This window comes from Artibeus jamaicensis, unplaced genomic scaffold, assembly GCF_021234435.1.
Source record: "Artibeus jamaicensis isolate MK-2021 breed Jamaican fruit bat unplaced genomic scaffold, CSHL_Jam_final contig_923, whole genome shotgun sequence".
Classification (NCBI taxonomy): Eukaryota; Metazoa; Chordata; class Mammalia; order Chiroptera; family Phyllostomidae; genus Artibeus; species Artibeus jamaicensis.
The window spans coordinates 2,453,489-2,471,313 of NW_026522014.1; the positions used below are offsets into that span (position 1 = coordinate 2,453,489).

Below are 17,825 nucleotides of genomic sequence, written 5' to 3' on the forward strand. Positions count from 1 at the left end.
TTCCGGATGACCATCCCTTTACCTGAGGTGCGGCCTAGTTCATTATTCATGGGAACAAGCAGTCCAATTGTATACATTTGGAGTGATTGGACCAGTGTGGCCTCTGACATTGAAGGTGAAAGCAGAGGGATAATTCTGACTTTGAACTGTGGCTCAGTTTCTTGCCTTTGGCAGTGAACTCCCAATAGAAATGAACCCTTTGCCTCAGGAATGGCTGTTTAGTAAATGAATTGTAAAATCATACATCATCTGCCTCTTTAACAATTTATGGCTGGGCGGGAACAGTACCTAAATTTTCATCATGATGCTGCTTGCCACCCTGCTTGGGAGCAGATGGTAAGTATTTACTGTGAATGATCTTTTTTTCTTTAATATTTTTTTTATCACTTAAGAGTACTTCCCTGCAGTGGTGCCATATGCTACACACAAGAGGCCAGGTTACTGGGTTATTATTTATGGCTGGAGCTGGAAGGCATATATACATTTCATGAACTGCAAGTAGGTATTTGTCTGAATTACTGGCTTAACCCTGTATTCCACTAGGACCAATACCAGATTGTGACATCACAGCCTCATAAATATAGGGTCAATCTTGATAGATTTTGTTATATTTTTTTCCTGCCAGAATAAAAAATAATTCCTGCTTTCTTGTAGGAAGCTGTCACAGAAACAGTGCCTTAAGGAAACAGAATAGGCGGTTCATTCTGAAATTCTAATTTATGCTATGGACCTCTTTGGGAGAATATTGGAATGTGACATTTTCTAGATTATTGAGAAAATTTGCTAAAGGTCAGAAAAAACCAACAATGAAGGGCCAAAACACTTTAAGAAGCTGTTATCTTGTAATGGGAATGTAGCCTCTCCGCAGCATTATTAAGTAACACTGGAATTTGAAAGGGATGTGAAGAAAGACAGTCTGTTCCATTTTAGTCAAGTTCAAGAATGGATTGAGCTGTAAATCTGTGTCCAGTATTGCCCTAGGAATACAAAGGTGAATACCACAGAGCTCCTCTTTGGGGTTGGGGCACTGACGAGGGAAGAGACTCAAGGAAAATACAGTGCAGTGAGAGGTGTGTAAGGGCACTGCAGGAGCATGGCGACCCTCCTGGCAGCAAAGAAGAGGAGCGACAATGTTGTTGGGGCAGGGAGCCTTTCTGGAGAAGGAAGAGAATGCAACCTGGAGCATGTCAGCAGGTGAAGAAAGAGAAGTGAGAACAACAGCAACTCGGGCACATATTCCCAGTTGGCGTGGAATGATGAAGATCACAAACACGTCAAAGCCACATTGACAGAAAGGATAAATGACAAATCTTCAGATTATATATTTTACTTAATTCTTACAATCCCAAACCAAGAAAACAGAACAAAAACAAAAAATAAAATAGGGCTAAAATAGTAATAGCAAGAAAAATTCATAAATTAACAAGCCTGGGTTGTGTTTCTATCACATGTCACATACAGGTATATTCTATGCATCTTTCTAAAGGTAGTAACTGCTTAAAATAAACAAGACAATGATATCTGATTTTTGAATGAAATCAAAATATGAGTGCATGAGTGCATAAATTAATAAGTGAATAAATGCATAAATGAGTGAATGAATATCATTAAGTGGTTTTGACCAAGTGAACTCTTTTGCATTTGAATGTAAAAATAATCAAGAAAATTAATTAATAGTGTATTCACAATTACCCCTTGAAAAGAGTAAAAATCCGAAACCGTGCAGGTATTCATCTCTACAATGTGTAACCAGAACCCACATTTGTAAATTTTCTCAATGTTCCTCTTTCAACTGTTAGTCTATACTCATGACAGTTTCTGTGTGAGATTTCCATGGGGTATGCCTGAAAGAATGTGAAGAGGAAAGAACAGTCTGTAAAGGAAGATATATCTGAAAATTTGAACATATTGAAATTGGTATATTTTAATGATTTCAAATAACACAGGAAAGGAAAGATGGTATAGCATTTAAGCTATAATATTTAACATTTACAGCTGTGACTATCAGTTTTCTCCCCATTTTATACTCTACACTATCAGCATATTCTGTGATAATAATGACATTAGGGCATCAATTTGAACATGTTGAAAGAAGAATCTTATTTTTACTTTTCCAGGTTAAAATAAACTATGTGGCAACACAAAAGTGTCAAGACACAATTGATATTTTATGTGCCTATAATTTCTTGTGCAATGACTCTGTGATCAGAGTTTAAAGATTGGCAGATAGATGGAGAGATAGATAATATAAGAAAAAACTGATACAAAGAAAATCTTTTCATACAGAAAAATAAAGTGTGTTAAATTAAAAAGTGGTAATGTTTAGGGAAGAAAAAATATTTTTCAAAAGGTATTCTTTCAGTTTTTTCTTTGCAGGTATCTTCTAAATTATCCAGGCTTTCTGCCAATTATATTGGCATAGTTTGGGCTCAAAGGGAAAAAAAGAGGGAAAAAAGAGCTAATGTTATTGAGTTATTCCTCTGTACCACTCACTGACATCTTTATATATAAAATTTTACTTAATCCTCTCCATCCCTCTTACACTGGGGAGAGTGTGGGTTGGGAGATGAGGAAACTGAGGCACAGAAAGGGGCAGAACAAGGCTTTCAACCCAGGCAACCTTGTTTCACAGCCAAGGCTCCCAACCATTGTGCCATCCATTGAACTCTCCAAATGACAAGATGTCAGAGCATGTGGCCAAAACACGATCAGGTTTTCTACAGTTAACAAGGAATGACCCAACACAGTCTCACGTCCTGTTGTCTGTCACTATGTTGGACGATGGCTTTTGGGGATTAATATTCAGTAGTTAATGTCTGGTTGGTTTAACACCTTGTTTTGCATTTTGTACCTTTTCTTTGTGAATGTTAACAATTTAGACCAAACAATAAAGAATAATGTAAGGATGGGTCAACAGAGCCCTAGATTTGATTCACTTTGTTCACCTTTTCTTGCACCTTAAGTAACTTGAATGCTTAGGTCTGTGCTACTTGTATTTGAATGGAAGTTTTAATTCATATCAAAAGAACTTTATTTAGTCAAGAATATGATTACATAATAAGTAGACTGTACCAAATCTGGCTTTTTTGCTCCAAATCAATGCTAGTCATGCATGTAGTAACAGTTTCTACTTTCTATATGGATCTATTTCCCAGTGGACAGAATATTAGTAGAATGTTTTCTGAATATAGGTTTATGTAAAACTACTATAATAATATTAATAAAACTAAAAGCTTGGCTATAAAAACAGTACAATTATTAATATTGTTACCACTAATGATGGTAACAAATCATGTAATTTGCTTGTAGTGAATGGTATTTTGGTATTTCTTGGCAAAAAAACTATAATTTCCCTCTTTGGCACTTTTTAATAAAATTCCTTCTGTTTCTGACTGAAGATACTGATTCATCTGTAAGACACTGAATTCTGAGTTTACCAGGCTTAATTTAACCCTTATGGTTCAGCCAGCTGACACATCTATTCTCATGCCACAGGCGTGAGAAGTTTTCTTCTGTAAGCCATGGCTCACGTTTCCTGTTCACACTGCCGCTGCAGCTATGCTCCAAGCTACAGGGCAACTGATAAGAAGACTTCCCAGTGGCATTGGCCATTGGTTGTCAACTAAGGGAGATTTTGTCCCCTTTCTCCCACTCCAGGGAACATACAGTGATATCCAGAGACATTTTTAGTTGTCACAGCTGGAGGGAGGTGGTACTGGTATGTAGTGGATAGAAGCCAGGGATGCTGTTAAACATCCTATAAACATCCCACAACAATGAGTTGTTCAACCCCAAATGTCACTACTGTGGAGGCTGAGAAACCACAAAGTGAGAGTTAGAACACAATGTTAAACGTGTTAGAGGTGGTGCTATGGAGTAGAGACAAGTGGGTTGAAAATACTAAATAAAGAGAGGGGTCTCATTTGGGTTGGTCATGATGTTATGACATGAACTTAACTCTGTGCACAAGGTTAAACAACACCAGAAAAAAGAACCAAAGAAAATTGGTTTTCTGATGCCTGAAATAATTACTGTTTCCTGGGAAATTCAATACCTTACTGAGGGATAATTAAGTCTTCTCTGCCTATGATTCTCCCTACACCCTGACTCCAGGAATGGAGCTGAGAAAATGGGCAGGGAGAGTAGCCAGCCTAGGAACCTTCTTCTTCCCTTTGGTCGGCCACAGAGCACATCCCTCTCCTAGTCTAAGATTATCAACTTTTCTTTCTTGGGCATGAATAACTTAGTGCCTTCTCCATGGCTCTGGGCTCTTCCAACTGAAGCTAGCAATAAGGTCACACAATGCACTAAGTCACAAAATGTATCCTGAAAGGTCCCTGGCAAGTATCTCAACTTGAACTTCAAGAACTAGGGTTGTGCACATGCTCAGCATCACTAGCCATCAGAGAGATGCAAATTCGCACCACAATGAGATACCACCTCACACCATCCAGAATGGCCATGACAATAAAATCAACAAACAACAAGTGCTAATGAGGTTGTGGAGGAAAAGGAACCCTAGTGCACTGCTGACAGGAATGCAGACTGGTATAGCCACTGTGGAAAACAGTGTGGAATTTCCTCAGAAAACTAAAAATGGAACTGCCTTTTGACCCAGCAATTCCACTGCTGGAATTATACCCTAAGAATCCTGAAACACCAATTCAAAAGAATTTATGCACCCCAATGTTCATAGTAGCACAATTTACAATAGCCAAGTGCTGGAAGCAACCTAAGTGCCCATCAGTAAATGAGTGGATCAAAAAACAATGGTACATTTACACAATGAAATACTATGCAGCAGAAAGAAAGAAGGAGCTCCTACCCTTCCCAACAGCATGGATGGAACTAGAGAACATTATGCTGAGTGAAATAAACCAGGCAGTAAAGGACAGGTACCATATGATTTCACCTATAACAGGAACCTAATCAATAAGACAAACAAGCAAGCAACATATAACCAGAGACCACTGTTAGGAGTATATCCTAAGAACCCTGAAACACCAATCCAAAAGAACCTATGCACACCAATGTTCATAACAGCACAATTTACAATAGCCAAGAGTTGGAAGCAACCTAGATGTCCATCAATAAATGAATGGATCAAAAAAACTGTGGTACATTTACACAATAAAATTCTATGCAGCAGAAAGAAAGAAGGAGCTCCTACCCTTTGCAACAGCATGGATGGAACTGGAAAGCATTATGCTGAGTGAAATAAGCCAAGTGTTGAAAGACAAATACCATATGATCTCACCTTTAACAGGAACCTAAACAACAAAACAAACAAGCAAGCAAAATATGACCAAACACACTGAAATACAGAACAAACAGGCTGACAGGGACCAGAGGGGAGAGGGGAAGAGAATCACAGGGGAAAAGGGGAAGAATTCACAGGAACAAGTATGAAGGACACATGGACAAAAACTAAGGTGGGGGGGATGGGAGGGAGGGGGAAGCACTGGGCAGGTGGACAGGATTGGGCGTATAAGACAGAAAACTGTACTTGAACAATAATTAAATACATCTAAAAAAAAAAGAACAAACTGACAGTAACCAGAGGGGAGGGGATAATAAGGGAGAATAGGGGAAGGGTTGTCAAGGAACATGTATAAAGGACACATGGACAAAGCCAAAGGGGATAAAGTCCAGGGAGGAGGTGGAAATGGGTGGGGTGCAGAGGAGAGGAGGGGGGAAAATAGAGACAACTGTATCTGAACAACAATTAAAAAATAAATAAAATTTAAAAAAGGAAATAGGTTGTTCGAGTAACTGTATTTCACAATAAAACAGTGCCTGGGAAATGTGCTTACAACGGTACTGCTGTGATAGTCTCTGTGACTACCCTTGCGAGAACTTCCCAGGGGAAAACTGACTTGACCTTTTTTTAACTTACAATATATGGTGGGCACGATGATGTCACTTTCCATCTGACTGACGTGGTTCTTCACCAGGCAGCTGTAATTCCCAATGTCTTCTTTGGTCACTGGAGCAATATGAAGGATGTTGTTTTGAGGAGAGAAGGAGTTGGTGGAGCTTCTATGGACAGGTCTCCCATTTTTTAGCCACTGGTAGACTGGCCGGGTGCCCCCTTCCACAAGGCAAGTCAGGGTCATGTTTCCTACGTACTCCACCGCCCCCGAGGAAGGCTGAGTCTGCACCACTGGTTTTGTGACAGGATCTGCAACATGGAGAGAGAGAAATGGTTTTTACTGCCGTGACATTACAGTAAGAGTCTGTGAGATCTCTCAAATGTTAAATGCTGGGGAAATGATGCTACAGTTTTATACTTTGTCACTATAGACAGTTTGGGCAATAATTAAGGAAGAGAATTAAAATGTTATAGAAATTCAAAAGAATAAAATATATAAAAAATTGCAGCAGAAATAACCGCATTCGGAAATTTACTCTTCAGGGATTTTCTAACGAGAACATTTACAATAATGCAGCTAGTGGTAGGGAATATCAGCTTCCTTCTTTCCTATCTGTGTGCCAGCCAACACAGTAAAGGTTTATTCTTGCAGGCAGAATCAACCTGGTTCGTCTCCTCTCTGGGTTTGTCCTAAATCTCAAGAGCAGCTGGTGGGGTGGGTGGGGTGAATTCAAATTTCTATCTACCATTTGCAGAATATAAAGCTCATATATATTATACTTATGGGAAATTGAGGGAAAGTTTTAGAGAATCATATATGTACTAGTTACTATTCCTTTTATGTGAGCAAACTAATTATATGTTTTAATTGCTGTGCATTAGTGTAGCAACATTACATTTGCCACTGTAACAAACCAATGCCTACATTTCAAAACTGACTCAGTCTGAAAGTAGGATGAAATGTGTTACTGGGATTACATCAAATTGGAGATATAAAAGACAAATCCAACAGAAATTCCTGTTGGAACTTCAAGACCTAAGAAAATAGTTTTAGATCACAAGACTGATACACTGTAGTCACAAAATACCTGTCAAATGATTAAATTTCCAAGGATGAGTATATGTTTCTTCCCTGAGTTTTGACTCTGTGATGGCTGGTTAAGGGTGGAAATTATAAAAGTACTCGCAACCCTTTTCAGCAAACTTCATTAAATTTTGAGGTTCATAACTTTGTGTGATAAAGGACGGTGACTTGCCCAGAGGGTACATAGCAGACATGGCAAGACAAAGGGGGCATTAAGTCTGTCAGTGTTTCTCTCCGGCGTTGTGGAGAAATATGTGCTTAATAATCTTCTGTGTATGACTCACAGGGAGCCTGAGATGACGCGTAAGTGCAGATGATTGGCTCCAATATTAAGATTCCAATATTAACATTTCAATTTCCCATCAAGCTTTTAACTGGGGTTGATGTATCTTGGTCTTGACTCACATAATTTCTTATGCTGGAAAGCTGATGGTGAAACAAACAGACCCAAACCATGGGCCCAGAGGGGACAGGAAAAGCGGAAAGATCAGAAGGGAGTTAAAAGCACAGCCTGCAGGGCAACGGGGCAGGTCTGAAGCCTCCGCCTGCCTTTCTGGAGATGGGTGCAACCAACTTGCTTGTCTGTTTCATTTAATCCTTTATCTTTTCTGACAATAAAGGATTTGGAATAGCATTATTTAGATTATTACGATTAAAAAAATGAGTTGTGTACATTTAGTACAACAAAAAAGCCTATGTTCCAAATAAGTCTGTGTGTGGAAAAATACGTGGTCCGAGATAAGTCAAATAGGCAACACGCAGAAGGTCTCGAAAGGGGAGAATCCGCCATCAGAACAGATGTTACTATTGTAATCACACGTTTGCCTTTCACATTGTAGCTCAATGTGAAAGTTTCCCCAGAAGACTTTTTTCATGCTCTGTAGGCCTCATTAAGGCTTTTGGTTGCATTTCTCAAAACAGACCCAATTTTACTACACGTGAACAACTAATGGATGTCTTATTAAAAGTTTGCAGAGATAGGGTGCTACACAGGAGAATTCTATGAAAAGTCCCCCTAACATTTTCTCCTTTTCTTTCCCTGAGTCTGCTCTTCAGGCCTCTGCTTCCACACCCTGTGTGTCTGCCCCCACACATGCGCTCTGTGGTCTCCTCGCGTTCACCCCACAGGTACACCCCAAGCACCTGCTAATGGCCTGTGACAGGGTGAGGCGCCAAGGACAAAGCGGAAAATAATATGAAGTCCCTGCTCCCATGGACCTTATATTCTATGTGGGGAAGGGAAACAATAAACAAATAAAAATATATAATACTAAGCCAGTCAGAGAAAGACAAGTGCTATATGATTTCATTCACATGTGGAATAAAATGAACAAAATGAGGTAAAAAGCAAAGTAGAGACAGACTCACAGACGGCAGGCTGACAGGTTGGCTAACTGGGGTGTGGGGTGGAGGGATTGAGCAAAAAGAGAAAAATAAAGAAAAAACTCAGGGACATGGACAACAGCGTGGTGATTGGGGAAGGGGCGGGTGTGGGGAGTGGAAGAAGCTGTAAAGGGGATAAATGGTGATGGACGGGCGGAGACCTGACTTGGGGTTGGACACATTACAGGGCACAGATGATGTGTTATAGAACTGTGCACCTGAAACCTGTAGAATTTTGTTAACCGGTGTCACTCCAAGACAGTCAATAAAAAATAAAGTAATAAAACTATACATAGAATATGTTGCATGGGAATAGGTTCTATGAAAGGAACTCAACATAGATATTTGCCTGCCCCTCCCCCTTCTTTGGGAGCAAAGTTTTACTTTGTAAAACGTGGTCAGGAAAGGCTTCACAGTTAGAGTGACGTTTCGGCTGAGACCTTGGGGACATAGGGGAGAGAACCAGGCTATTATCCAGGAGAAAAGCCATTTAGGTAGAAGGGACAGCAAATACAAAAGTCTTAAGTGTGAGTGTCATTGGCCTGTTCCAGGAAGAACAGACTGAGGAGAAGGGAGGCAGGAAATGGGGTCACATAGGTGTCGGCTATGTTGGGGAGACCATGGTGGGCCTCGTAGGCCCTTGTTAGCACTTTGACTTTTATTCTGAGTGAGATAGAAGGCTTTGGGAGGATTTTAAAGTACAGGAGGCAGGAGCAAAAGCAAGGAGGCTAGGCGGCAGGCTATTAGGACAGCCCAGGCCAAAGCTGACGGCTGCTCAGCTGCTTGGGGTGGGGCAGTAGTGGGGGTGGGGCAGTAGTGGGGGTGGGGCAGTAGTGGGGGTGGGGAGAAGTGGTGGGACTCTGCATACTTGAGGGTGAGCCTGACAGAAGTGACTTGGGAACTGGATATGGGATGTGAGAGGAAGGGGGACAATGGTGATGGCAAGGTTTGGGCCTAAGCAATTGATGAAATGAAGTTGGTATTTGTGAGACTTTAGGAGAAATATTGTTAAAAAGTGTGTTTAGGGGGTTAGAGGGTGGAGGGACCAAACAAGAAGGAAAAGAGAATTGTGGACATGCACAACAGGGTGCTGATTGCAGGGGTGGGGAGAGGGATATAAGGGGGACAAATAGTTATAGAAAAAAATACAATAAAGTACATTAAAAATAAAAAATAAAAATGTGGGTTTGGAGAGAAAAAAAATGTAAAGTCAGGCTTTGGACATAGTATATTTGAGGTATACCACTTCAATACCTCAACAAGGAAAGCGGATGCCTGCAAGGTGGCTGACCCTGCTCCCTCTCGGAGGACCATCTCTCGCAACTTTTGCTGCTCCTTAAGTACAGTCTTCAAGCAGGGCTCATCCTCCCTCACACCGTGTGCCAAAGTAAAATTTCCCTGGGACATAATTAGAGCTCTTCCCAGGTACATTCTGCTACTGAGAAAATAAAATAGTCTCCCTCTCATTATATTATCAACCTTATACTGGATAGTTTCCAGGCAAACAAATGGGTTCTGCTTATTTCTCAATCACCCGGAGCTGGGCACTGTGCATGTCCTTTACATGCACGTCTTCCACAGTCCTCAGGACGCCCCGTGAGGTGGGTAGTGTCATTTGTGCTCCGAGACACTGAGGCTTTGCGGGTTAGTTAATTTGCCCAAAGTAGGAGAGCCAGGGCCTGAAGCCCAGCACTGTGATCTGAGTCACGGCTCACTTACTACCATGCTGCCCGGCTGCCCACGCCACTTACAGCAGACTCACCGTCAACGGTGACTTGTATCTTCTGACTAGCTGAGAGGGTTCCATTGCCTTGAATGTTGACCTTCACGATGTAATTGCCTTCATCAGTGAACTGCAGCGGGTTGATGCGCAGAGATGCGTTGGGTGGCATCATGGTGAACTTGTGTTGGTACTCCAGGTCGGGAACCACAGACTTGTTCACAGAGCCCAGCAAGTACTGGGGCATCGTGTGGTGTCTCTCAAACAGCCATATGATCTGGATGTCTGAGGCTGGCGTGTGGAATCCATAATGCACGGGGAGGTAGAGGGCCTGACCCCTGATGCCATGGATGGTGTGTGATGGCACCACCACCTTCAGCCCCGAGCAAGCGCCCACTACAAAGGAAAGGAAGGCAGTAAAGACCCTGAGCCGCATTTCACGGTCTAAAGAGGCAGTGCAGAGAGCAGCTGATCAGGCGATAACTCCTTTCAAAGAAGAGAGGCTTCCAGGCGCTGACCATTCTAGTACCGGTTACCGGTAGAGGTAAATATTTGTCTCTGAAGCCTTGTGCATTTTGAAAACTCCACCCAAACACTGTGTTGCTTGCATGACTGCTTTAAGGAAAAGCAGAAGTTATTATCTATGATGTTGAAGAAGAATGGGAAAAGGAGAACTGTGAGAGATTATTAGTTCTAAAGTCCATGAAACCTTTAAGACATTTGAAATTGTGACCATGTTAATATCTGAGTCATATCATATCCTAATCAAACTATCTGGTTCAAGAAACATTGAAGGGCTGTTTCCTCCCAAGAATCTTCTTCCAAAGTCTTCCAAAATGGATTGGTAGTCCACTTTTTGGAAGTTTTTCCTTTTAGCCAAAGCCCTCCCAAATGCAAAGATCCCCAGGAGAATGACGTTAAATCATTATCAAACATGATCAGTTATTCCTCCTCAGAGGCAGGAAGCTGGCTGGTGTGATTGAGAGATATTGAGAGGCAGGAGTAGAAGGAGCAGAGAGGAGGAAGGGCATGATAAGACGTGATGTCAGCAAGGTGGTGGGGGCCAGATCAGCCATGTGTCTTAGAGTCGTGGAAAACACTTTGGCAATTATTCTCTGAGTGAAGTGGGGATGCAACTAGAATTTTGTGAGCAGAGAGGAATAGGATCTTTTTTTTAAGGTATTGCTGTGAGAATAGATAGAAATGAGGGCATGAGAAGGAGGAGGAGACCACTTAGGAGGTGACTGCAATAAAGTAGGCAAGAGGTGGTTGTGCTGTAGACCAGGGTGGTGGTAAAAGACACCGTGATAGAAGACTGGTGGGGTGAGCAGGTTTGACAACAGATTGGGAGTAGATATATGAAACCAAGAAGAGTCAACAGTGATTCCAAGGTAGTTGATCAATTGGAGGAATAGAGTTGTTGTTTATTAATGGAGAGCTAATAAATTAATCATTGGGAAGACTGTGGGGAGAACAAATTTCCTGGGGGAAGATCTGGAGTCAGTTTTGGACAAGTACATTTTAGATGCTCACTGGACATTTAAGAGAGAACACTGAAAGGGTGTACTAGTCATGAAAGCCTGATTATAGTGGAGTGAGGAGGGAATGAGGGTCCCGAAGGGCCCTGGGGCATGGACCTCTGCCCAGTGCAGAGCCCTGGCTCCTGAACTCCTGGTTGCCTGGGTCCTTTTGGCCCAGGTACTTACTGCTGTGTCTGCAGGTTTCTTTGTAGTTTCTGGCACGTAGAGATCTCCCTATCTTTACCTTGAACCATGACACATTGTTTTACTTGATCTAGCATTTCTATGTACTTCCAATTGAAAAGAGAGTCTTCCTTAGTTTAGGCTACCATATTGCTGAAGTCCTAATTAAAATCTATTTACTTCAAAACCCTCATTTTTAGAAGTAGCAATGTGGTACCTGTATCATTTGCTACTGTATCATTTGCTACCTGGAACATTTGAAGTAGTGGAGGAGGGAATAGAGGAACTTACATGTGAAGTATTTTGAAGAGTAAGGGGAAAATGAGAGTATGGAAAGGAAACTGGAGAGACCTTGAGTATAGACAACAGGTCTGGGAGTTTTGCTGTGAAGAGGGGCAGGAAAATGTTTCTAGCCAGTGGAGTGATGCACTTGAAAGAGAAATCTTGACGAAGCAGAATACAGATGCCTGAAGATGAAATAAAATCCAAGGTGAGAAGAGATGGGAATTTGGGCACAAATACACATCTTACAACTGTTATCAAAAAGGAAGAGTCTGCCCAGCTGGCGCGAGCAGAGCCAAACACTAAACCCTGAAGACTGCAGGTAGGAAAGAGTTTCTTATGCATGGCACCCCACAGGAGAATTGGAAGCTAATGCTCAGAAGCCCAAACTCCCCAATGGCATAAGGTTACAGACTGTATAGGGCAAAAATCACAGACACAGTGGGTTAGAAGTTTAGGGTCATGTTGGGAGCTGATTGGTAATCAATCATTTCTTTGGGTCTTGAAGACAGCTCTGAGGTCCACTCTGGCATTCCTCTCATTCATGGAAAAGGAGAGAAGGGGTCATTCCACCTTCAGATTCAGGGGCTAAAATGTACCTTAGGTCAATACATCATCTTTAACTTAAAATACCTTGTGACCCTTGGTCAAGTCATGGTCATTGTTTCTGGCTGCCCTGGGCAGGTAATGATTTATAAGGGAAAGAGCCAAGGCTTGCAGGGCATGCTATGTTGGGGCTACATATAAGTTCAAAATTACACATTAAATCAGGTTTTGCAATTCCCATTTCCTCTTGTACAAAATGTTTATTATCTTTAATTGCTTCCCCTTTTCATCCCTAACCAGGAAGGGAATTTTTAAGCTTTATCTCAGTCTCAATCTTAGAAAGGGAAAGGTATAAAGTCCTGTTGTACAACGATTTCTTTGGAGAAAGTGAAAGACGCAGGCCTGCTCCTAGGAGGTATCAAGTTCTACTGGCAGTAAATTTCCCTTTTTCCTTCCCAGGGTAGAGGTGGGAACAAAGATTTTCATGTTTTTGGTCTCCACTAGCTGGTAGCAGGAAGTAAGACCCTGGGGCCAGCCGGGAAGTGGGAGCAAAGAACTCAGGAGAAAGAAGAAAGAGGAAGATCAGAGGAGGTGAGAGGGAGAAGGGACTCCCAGTTGCTCCACAGAAACTGACCGTATGGACTGAAAGTTAGGTGACTCTGTGGGAAAAATAAACAAGTGTCTTACATTCTGTCCTTGCCCTCTGTGTGTATTTGTGGTTGACTTGTGGACTTTTTTTTTTTTTTTTTTGATGATGGGCTGTACTCACACATTTATTTTAGTGATTTTGTCCATAACAAAAGAGTTACAAAGGTAGGAGGACTTGCTTCTGTTTTCCTTCCTGGAAAGTGCAAGAATGTTAAATCTGAATCTATAGAAAAAGAAGGGGCTGGTTGCTGGGATTCTAAAGAGGAGGTAAAGTGGATTGCAGGGAGGCAGTAATGGTTTCTGTAAGGCAATCATAACAGAGAGGAAGGAAGATGAGAGAGGACATCTGAGACGTGAAGCGGTGATGCCTGAGACATGTGAAGCCGAGGCTGACAGAGGGGACGAGGCTCCTGGAGTCATAGATTTTAGAAAGACACTGGGCATTTGGATGGAAGACCAGTACAGGAAAAAGTTCATTTCAGTGTAAGTGTTGTCTGCGTGAAACAACATGCATTCGCATGCCCCATCGTTGACATTGGTGCTAGCAAGCTCCCAACAAGTTCCTGGCAAGCAATAATAAAAATGAAGTTTCTAGTGCCTGTTATTACCTGTGTAAAATGCAGTTTCCACCACATGCAGGGTGTGTGGCTGTCTTCTCTCTTACTGCGGTGCACGTAATAATGCTTATGAGGGTTTCATCATTCACTCCTCATCTTGAACTCCCTTCCCACTATATAGTCTTAAGTCCATCACTTGCTAATTGCCTTGAAATGAGGGATTTCAGGAACCTATTCTCTAAATTTGCAGGGAAGGGCTACTTACTGTATTGCATACTTCGATAAAGTTAAAAATTCACCAAATGTGAGGTCTTAGTAAAGCACACACACTTAGGATAAAAATGGGGATCGATCGGGTCAGTGACCTTAGTAATCGTTTTTATTCTCTAGACCTCAGTTTCCTCCAGTGCAAGAAGGGGGTGATATTAGGTGAGGTCTAAGGCCTCTGTCACACTGATGTTCTCCACGTTCTGAGGTGCTTTCCTCAGGGTGGCAGGAACCTTACTTTTGAAGGTGAAGGGTCCATATTTAATGGAGACAGAGCACAGAGAATTTTGAAGTATTGAATCTCAGGTTTTAGTCCACTTAATACATTGCCAATCCCTGGGTATCCTTTAATAAAGGGGCAATTCTGTGTTCATAACCGAAGAAATCAAGGGGGGTGGCAGGAATCCACACCATCACTTTGAGGATGCCCTGGAAAAGCCGTGTGGCCGCTGACACAGAACTCAGGGGTTGGCTGGTTAGTCAGCAGTTTGGCCATCGATGTGCAGGTCCATTGAACACACTTCACAGCCCAGCTGGGGGCCGCTGCTGACTGGGGCATAGCCCTAGAAGCCCTGAGCGCAGTTCTGGCCAGTCTGTTCTGGTCTTTTGGGGGAAGTCATTGCAAAGGTCCTCTTTTTGAAAAGGATAAGAACCCTTTCTTATCTACATTTTTTTTTTGCGGTTGCGGTTGAAAAAAATGAACTGAGATTGTAGTATTCTGAAATGGTTCGGAAATGCTTAAGTGCTGTGGAGTGTCAGCTTTATGAGAACAGAAATTTGGGTGACTTCTGGGTTTTGAATCAGAATGCTGAATCCCAGTATGAAAGACTGATTAGAAAGCCTGTGACTGGAGTTGTGAGAAGTGAATTTTATTTCATAAGATATTACGTATGAATATTGTAGCCCAGGTAAAAGTGAAACCACTTTAGCAGAAAATAGCATTTTATATGGCACTTACAATATTGTTTATGGAGGGTGAACTAGTTCTTTGGACCATTTTAGAAACTGCCTCAGATTATAACACCTTAAATAACATATTGCCATTAATATCTCTGCATATATTCAATACTCATCACATCAATGATATGAAGTCATGTCATCAGAAAATTTAAAAATGTACGTGCAACAGAGAGAGCATGTAGCACAGCTTGACGATAGCTGTTTGCAGAGGGCACCTACGCCAGTTTTAATCAGACAAATCATAGGTAGTAAGTTATAAGAATGTCACCAAGGAATAAAATTTTATTTCAGCCACCTACAACCTTTCCATTCTGCAGGGAAGACATGAGTCTGTGGATATGAGGCGATCCTTACTTGCAGTGAACTTTGGAGCGTGAACAGGTATGAACAGACCATTGAATGCTTCCTCTACACCACAGGACCTCGTACTCTCTTGCCATTGCTGTATTTCCCCTACACGTGTGGTGACTCCATGTGTCAAACAGCAGTTAATTAACTTTTAAAAAGTTAGCTTCATTTTGAGTGTTTCTCAAGCGCTCTAGTTGTTTCTAGTTGTATGAGAAAACCTAAAAAGACTAAAACTATTGATTTTAGAAAGTCAACCTCTGAATGAACAAATAAACTTCAAAAATGATAGAAAATTGATGAAATTTTAACTTCTTTCTGATATTCCATATATTTTGACTTAAATGAAAATTTATTTCACTATTATTGTAGATTAAGACTTTTTCAGTATGAAAAAGGAAAACTCATGTGCTTTTTGCATATAAAGCACCCTAATCTGGAGAAACATTGTTAATACAATTAATAATCTGACATCAAAATTACAGCAATAATCTCCCTGGTAGAGATTCCCTTAAACAGTGTAGCAATGGTGTTTTAAAGGACTGTCCAGTGCCAAAGAACACCTGAAGTCATAGTGTAAAATGTATGTAGATTCCTTAAACAAAAGACTCCGTAGGCCACTATGCCTGTGTTGAACATAAACATCGAACTTCCCCAGTGACCTCTACCTGTAGCTCAAAATAGTTGGCACTTACTTCTCCATCACCATGCATGATATTAGCAAGCATAACACAGCTATTGTTGACTGAAAATAAACTCTTGCATACTTAGAAAAAATAGAAAGTATTCAGTTTCCCTTTAAATAGACTTTACAAACTACATTTTGGGCTTCAAAATTTTAACTTTTTGTTGTAAAAGAAAAAACCCTCAAACATAATTTAATATTCCAAAAAACAAAAAGATCCCTACATTCCCTGTGGTCTTTATAACACACCACTAATGGGAAAGGAAGTTTGTATAACAGGGCCTTAAGGGATAATAACTGCTTTAACTACTTATGAACATGCTATTTCTCCAAAGCATATTTAGCTAATTTTCTCAAGTGAACTGTCTCTAAGTTCTTCTTCAAGCCAATTACAAAAGCATTATTTATGAAATGACAGCAGTCCTACTGTTATAAATTAGCAATAAGTGGGGCGCTGACACACAGGATACTTTCAAATCACAGAAAAATGCACAAAGAGAAGGAGCCGGTTATGGCAGTTGTTTGATTTTTCTAAAAACAATGTCTGTATCAGTTTGAAGGTGACAACATATACCCTGGAACAATTGCAACTATGGAAAATGCAAACGCTTTCAAAAATTTTACCCATTGTACATTTCACATATGTGGGATATATACAACATCAAGTATAAATGTGAATAACAATCTCATTTACTATAATGAAATGTACCAGTAAAAGCAAAGCTCTAAACTACTGAAGAAGGCTAAAACAAATTGCTCATTTAACTAAGTTGCTCTTCAGATTTAAGAAATAGAATCTTTTAAAAACTCCTATTGGTTGAGTGTAAACAAGAAACGAACCTTGACTTTGAAACTGATAGATAGGAAGGCTGAAAAAGAGAACATCTGGTGAGAACGATGACACCCAGAAACGGTGGGGATGTTGGGGAAAGAGTCCTTTGAACACTGAGGATGAGGAGGTCGAGGGAAAAAACATTCAGGTGGAGGAAAGGTTTTTTAATAGGAATAGACATTCGGCAAGGAGGAAGGCTGAAGGCATTTTAGAGAAATAAGACTTTTAAAACCCATTTCTCCCTACTGTGTATAAAATATTCTTTGTCAGTGTGGAACCTCACCTTTTCCCATTCTTCATAAGATAGGTAATTTAAAATGAAGTAGAGCTAATAGTTTGCCACAATATCTTGAATAAAAACAGCAAGTAAACATGTTAAAAAATTGTCCTGAGTTTCACTACAAGCAGTCACGGACTTGTGGCCTCTAAGAATATTTGCCAAAATGCAATGTAGAGAGGACTATTGAACCCACATGTAGACTCTCTAAAAAGAAGAAATTCACTAGGTTTTTAGAATATTTTCCCTTTCCTAATGAGTGCTATTGACAATAATTGTCATCCTCAGAAAACAATAACCATCCATTTATTGAAATGTATTTCTCCTAAATATTCCTGCTACTTTGCTGTAACAAAGTGCGTTATTGTTCAAAAGGTTCTGAGCTGTTCTTCAATGATCTGAGTCAATCTGTAGCCTAAAGGAAATATGTACCTTAAACCCACAATTAAAAACAAAAACAAACGAACACCAGCTAAAACGCAAGTAGCGCAGTGTCTTACCTACGAGAAGGAGGTAGACTTTGCACTGGAAGGCCCCACCGGCACTGCCCAGAGGCTCCATGAGAGCATCCTGCCCCATGGACACAGTGTCCTGTTCCTGGTGGCACCTTGGTTCGTGGACTAGCAGCTGCTGGCTTATTTGCCAGGGAAATTAGCAGTGAGGC

The 17,825-nt window shown here is 41.0% G+C and overlaps 1 protein-coding gene across 1 annotated transcript in view; it reads right to left on the reverse strand.

Annotated features, from left to right (window-relative positions):
* The window catches only part of HEPACAM2 (HEPACAM family member 2), a 37,232-nt gene extending 19,407 nt beyond the window's left edge, over nt 1–17,825 (reverse strand). The window contains exons 1-3 of the mRNA XM_037163007.2: nt 17,662–17,825; nt 10,102–10,455; nt 5,897–6,181 (exon numbers count right to left, since the gene is read on the reverse strand). Of these exons, the coding sequence (XP_037018902.2) occupies nt 5,897–6,181; nt 10,102–10,455; nt 17,662–17,740 (718 nt within the window). The 5' untranslated portion in view covers nt 17,741–17,825. The remainder of the gene's footprint in view (nt 1–5,896; nt 6,182–10,101; nt 10,456–17,661) is intronic.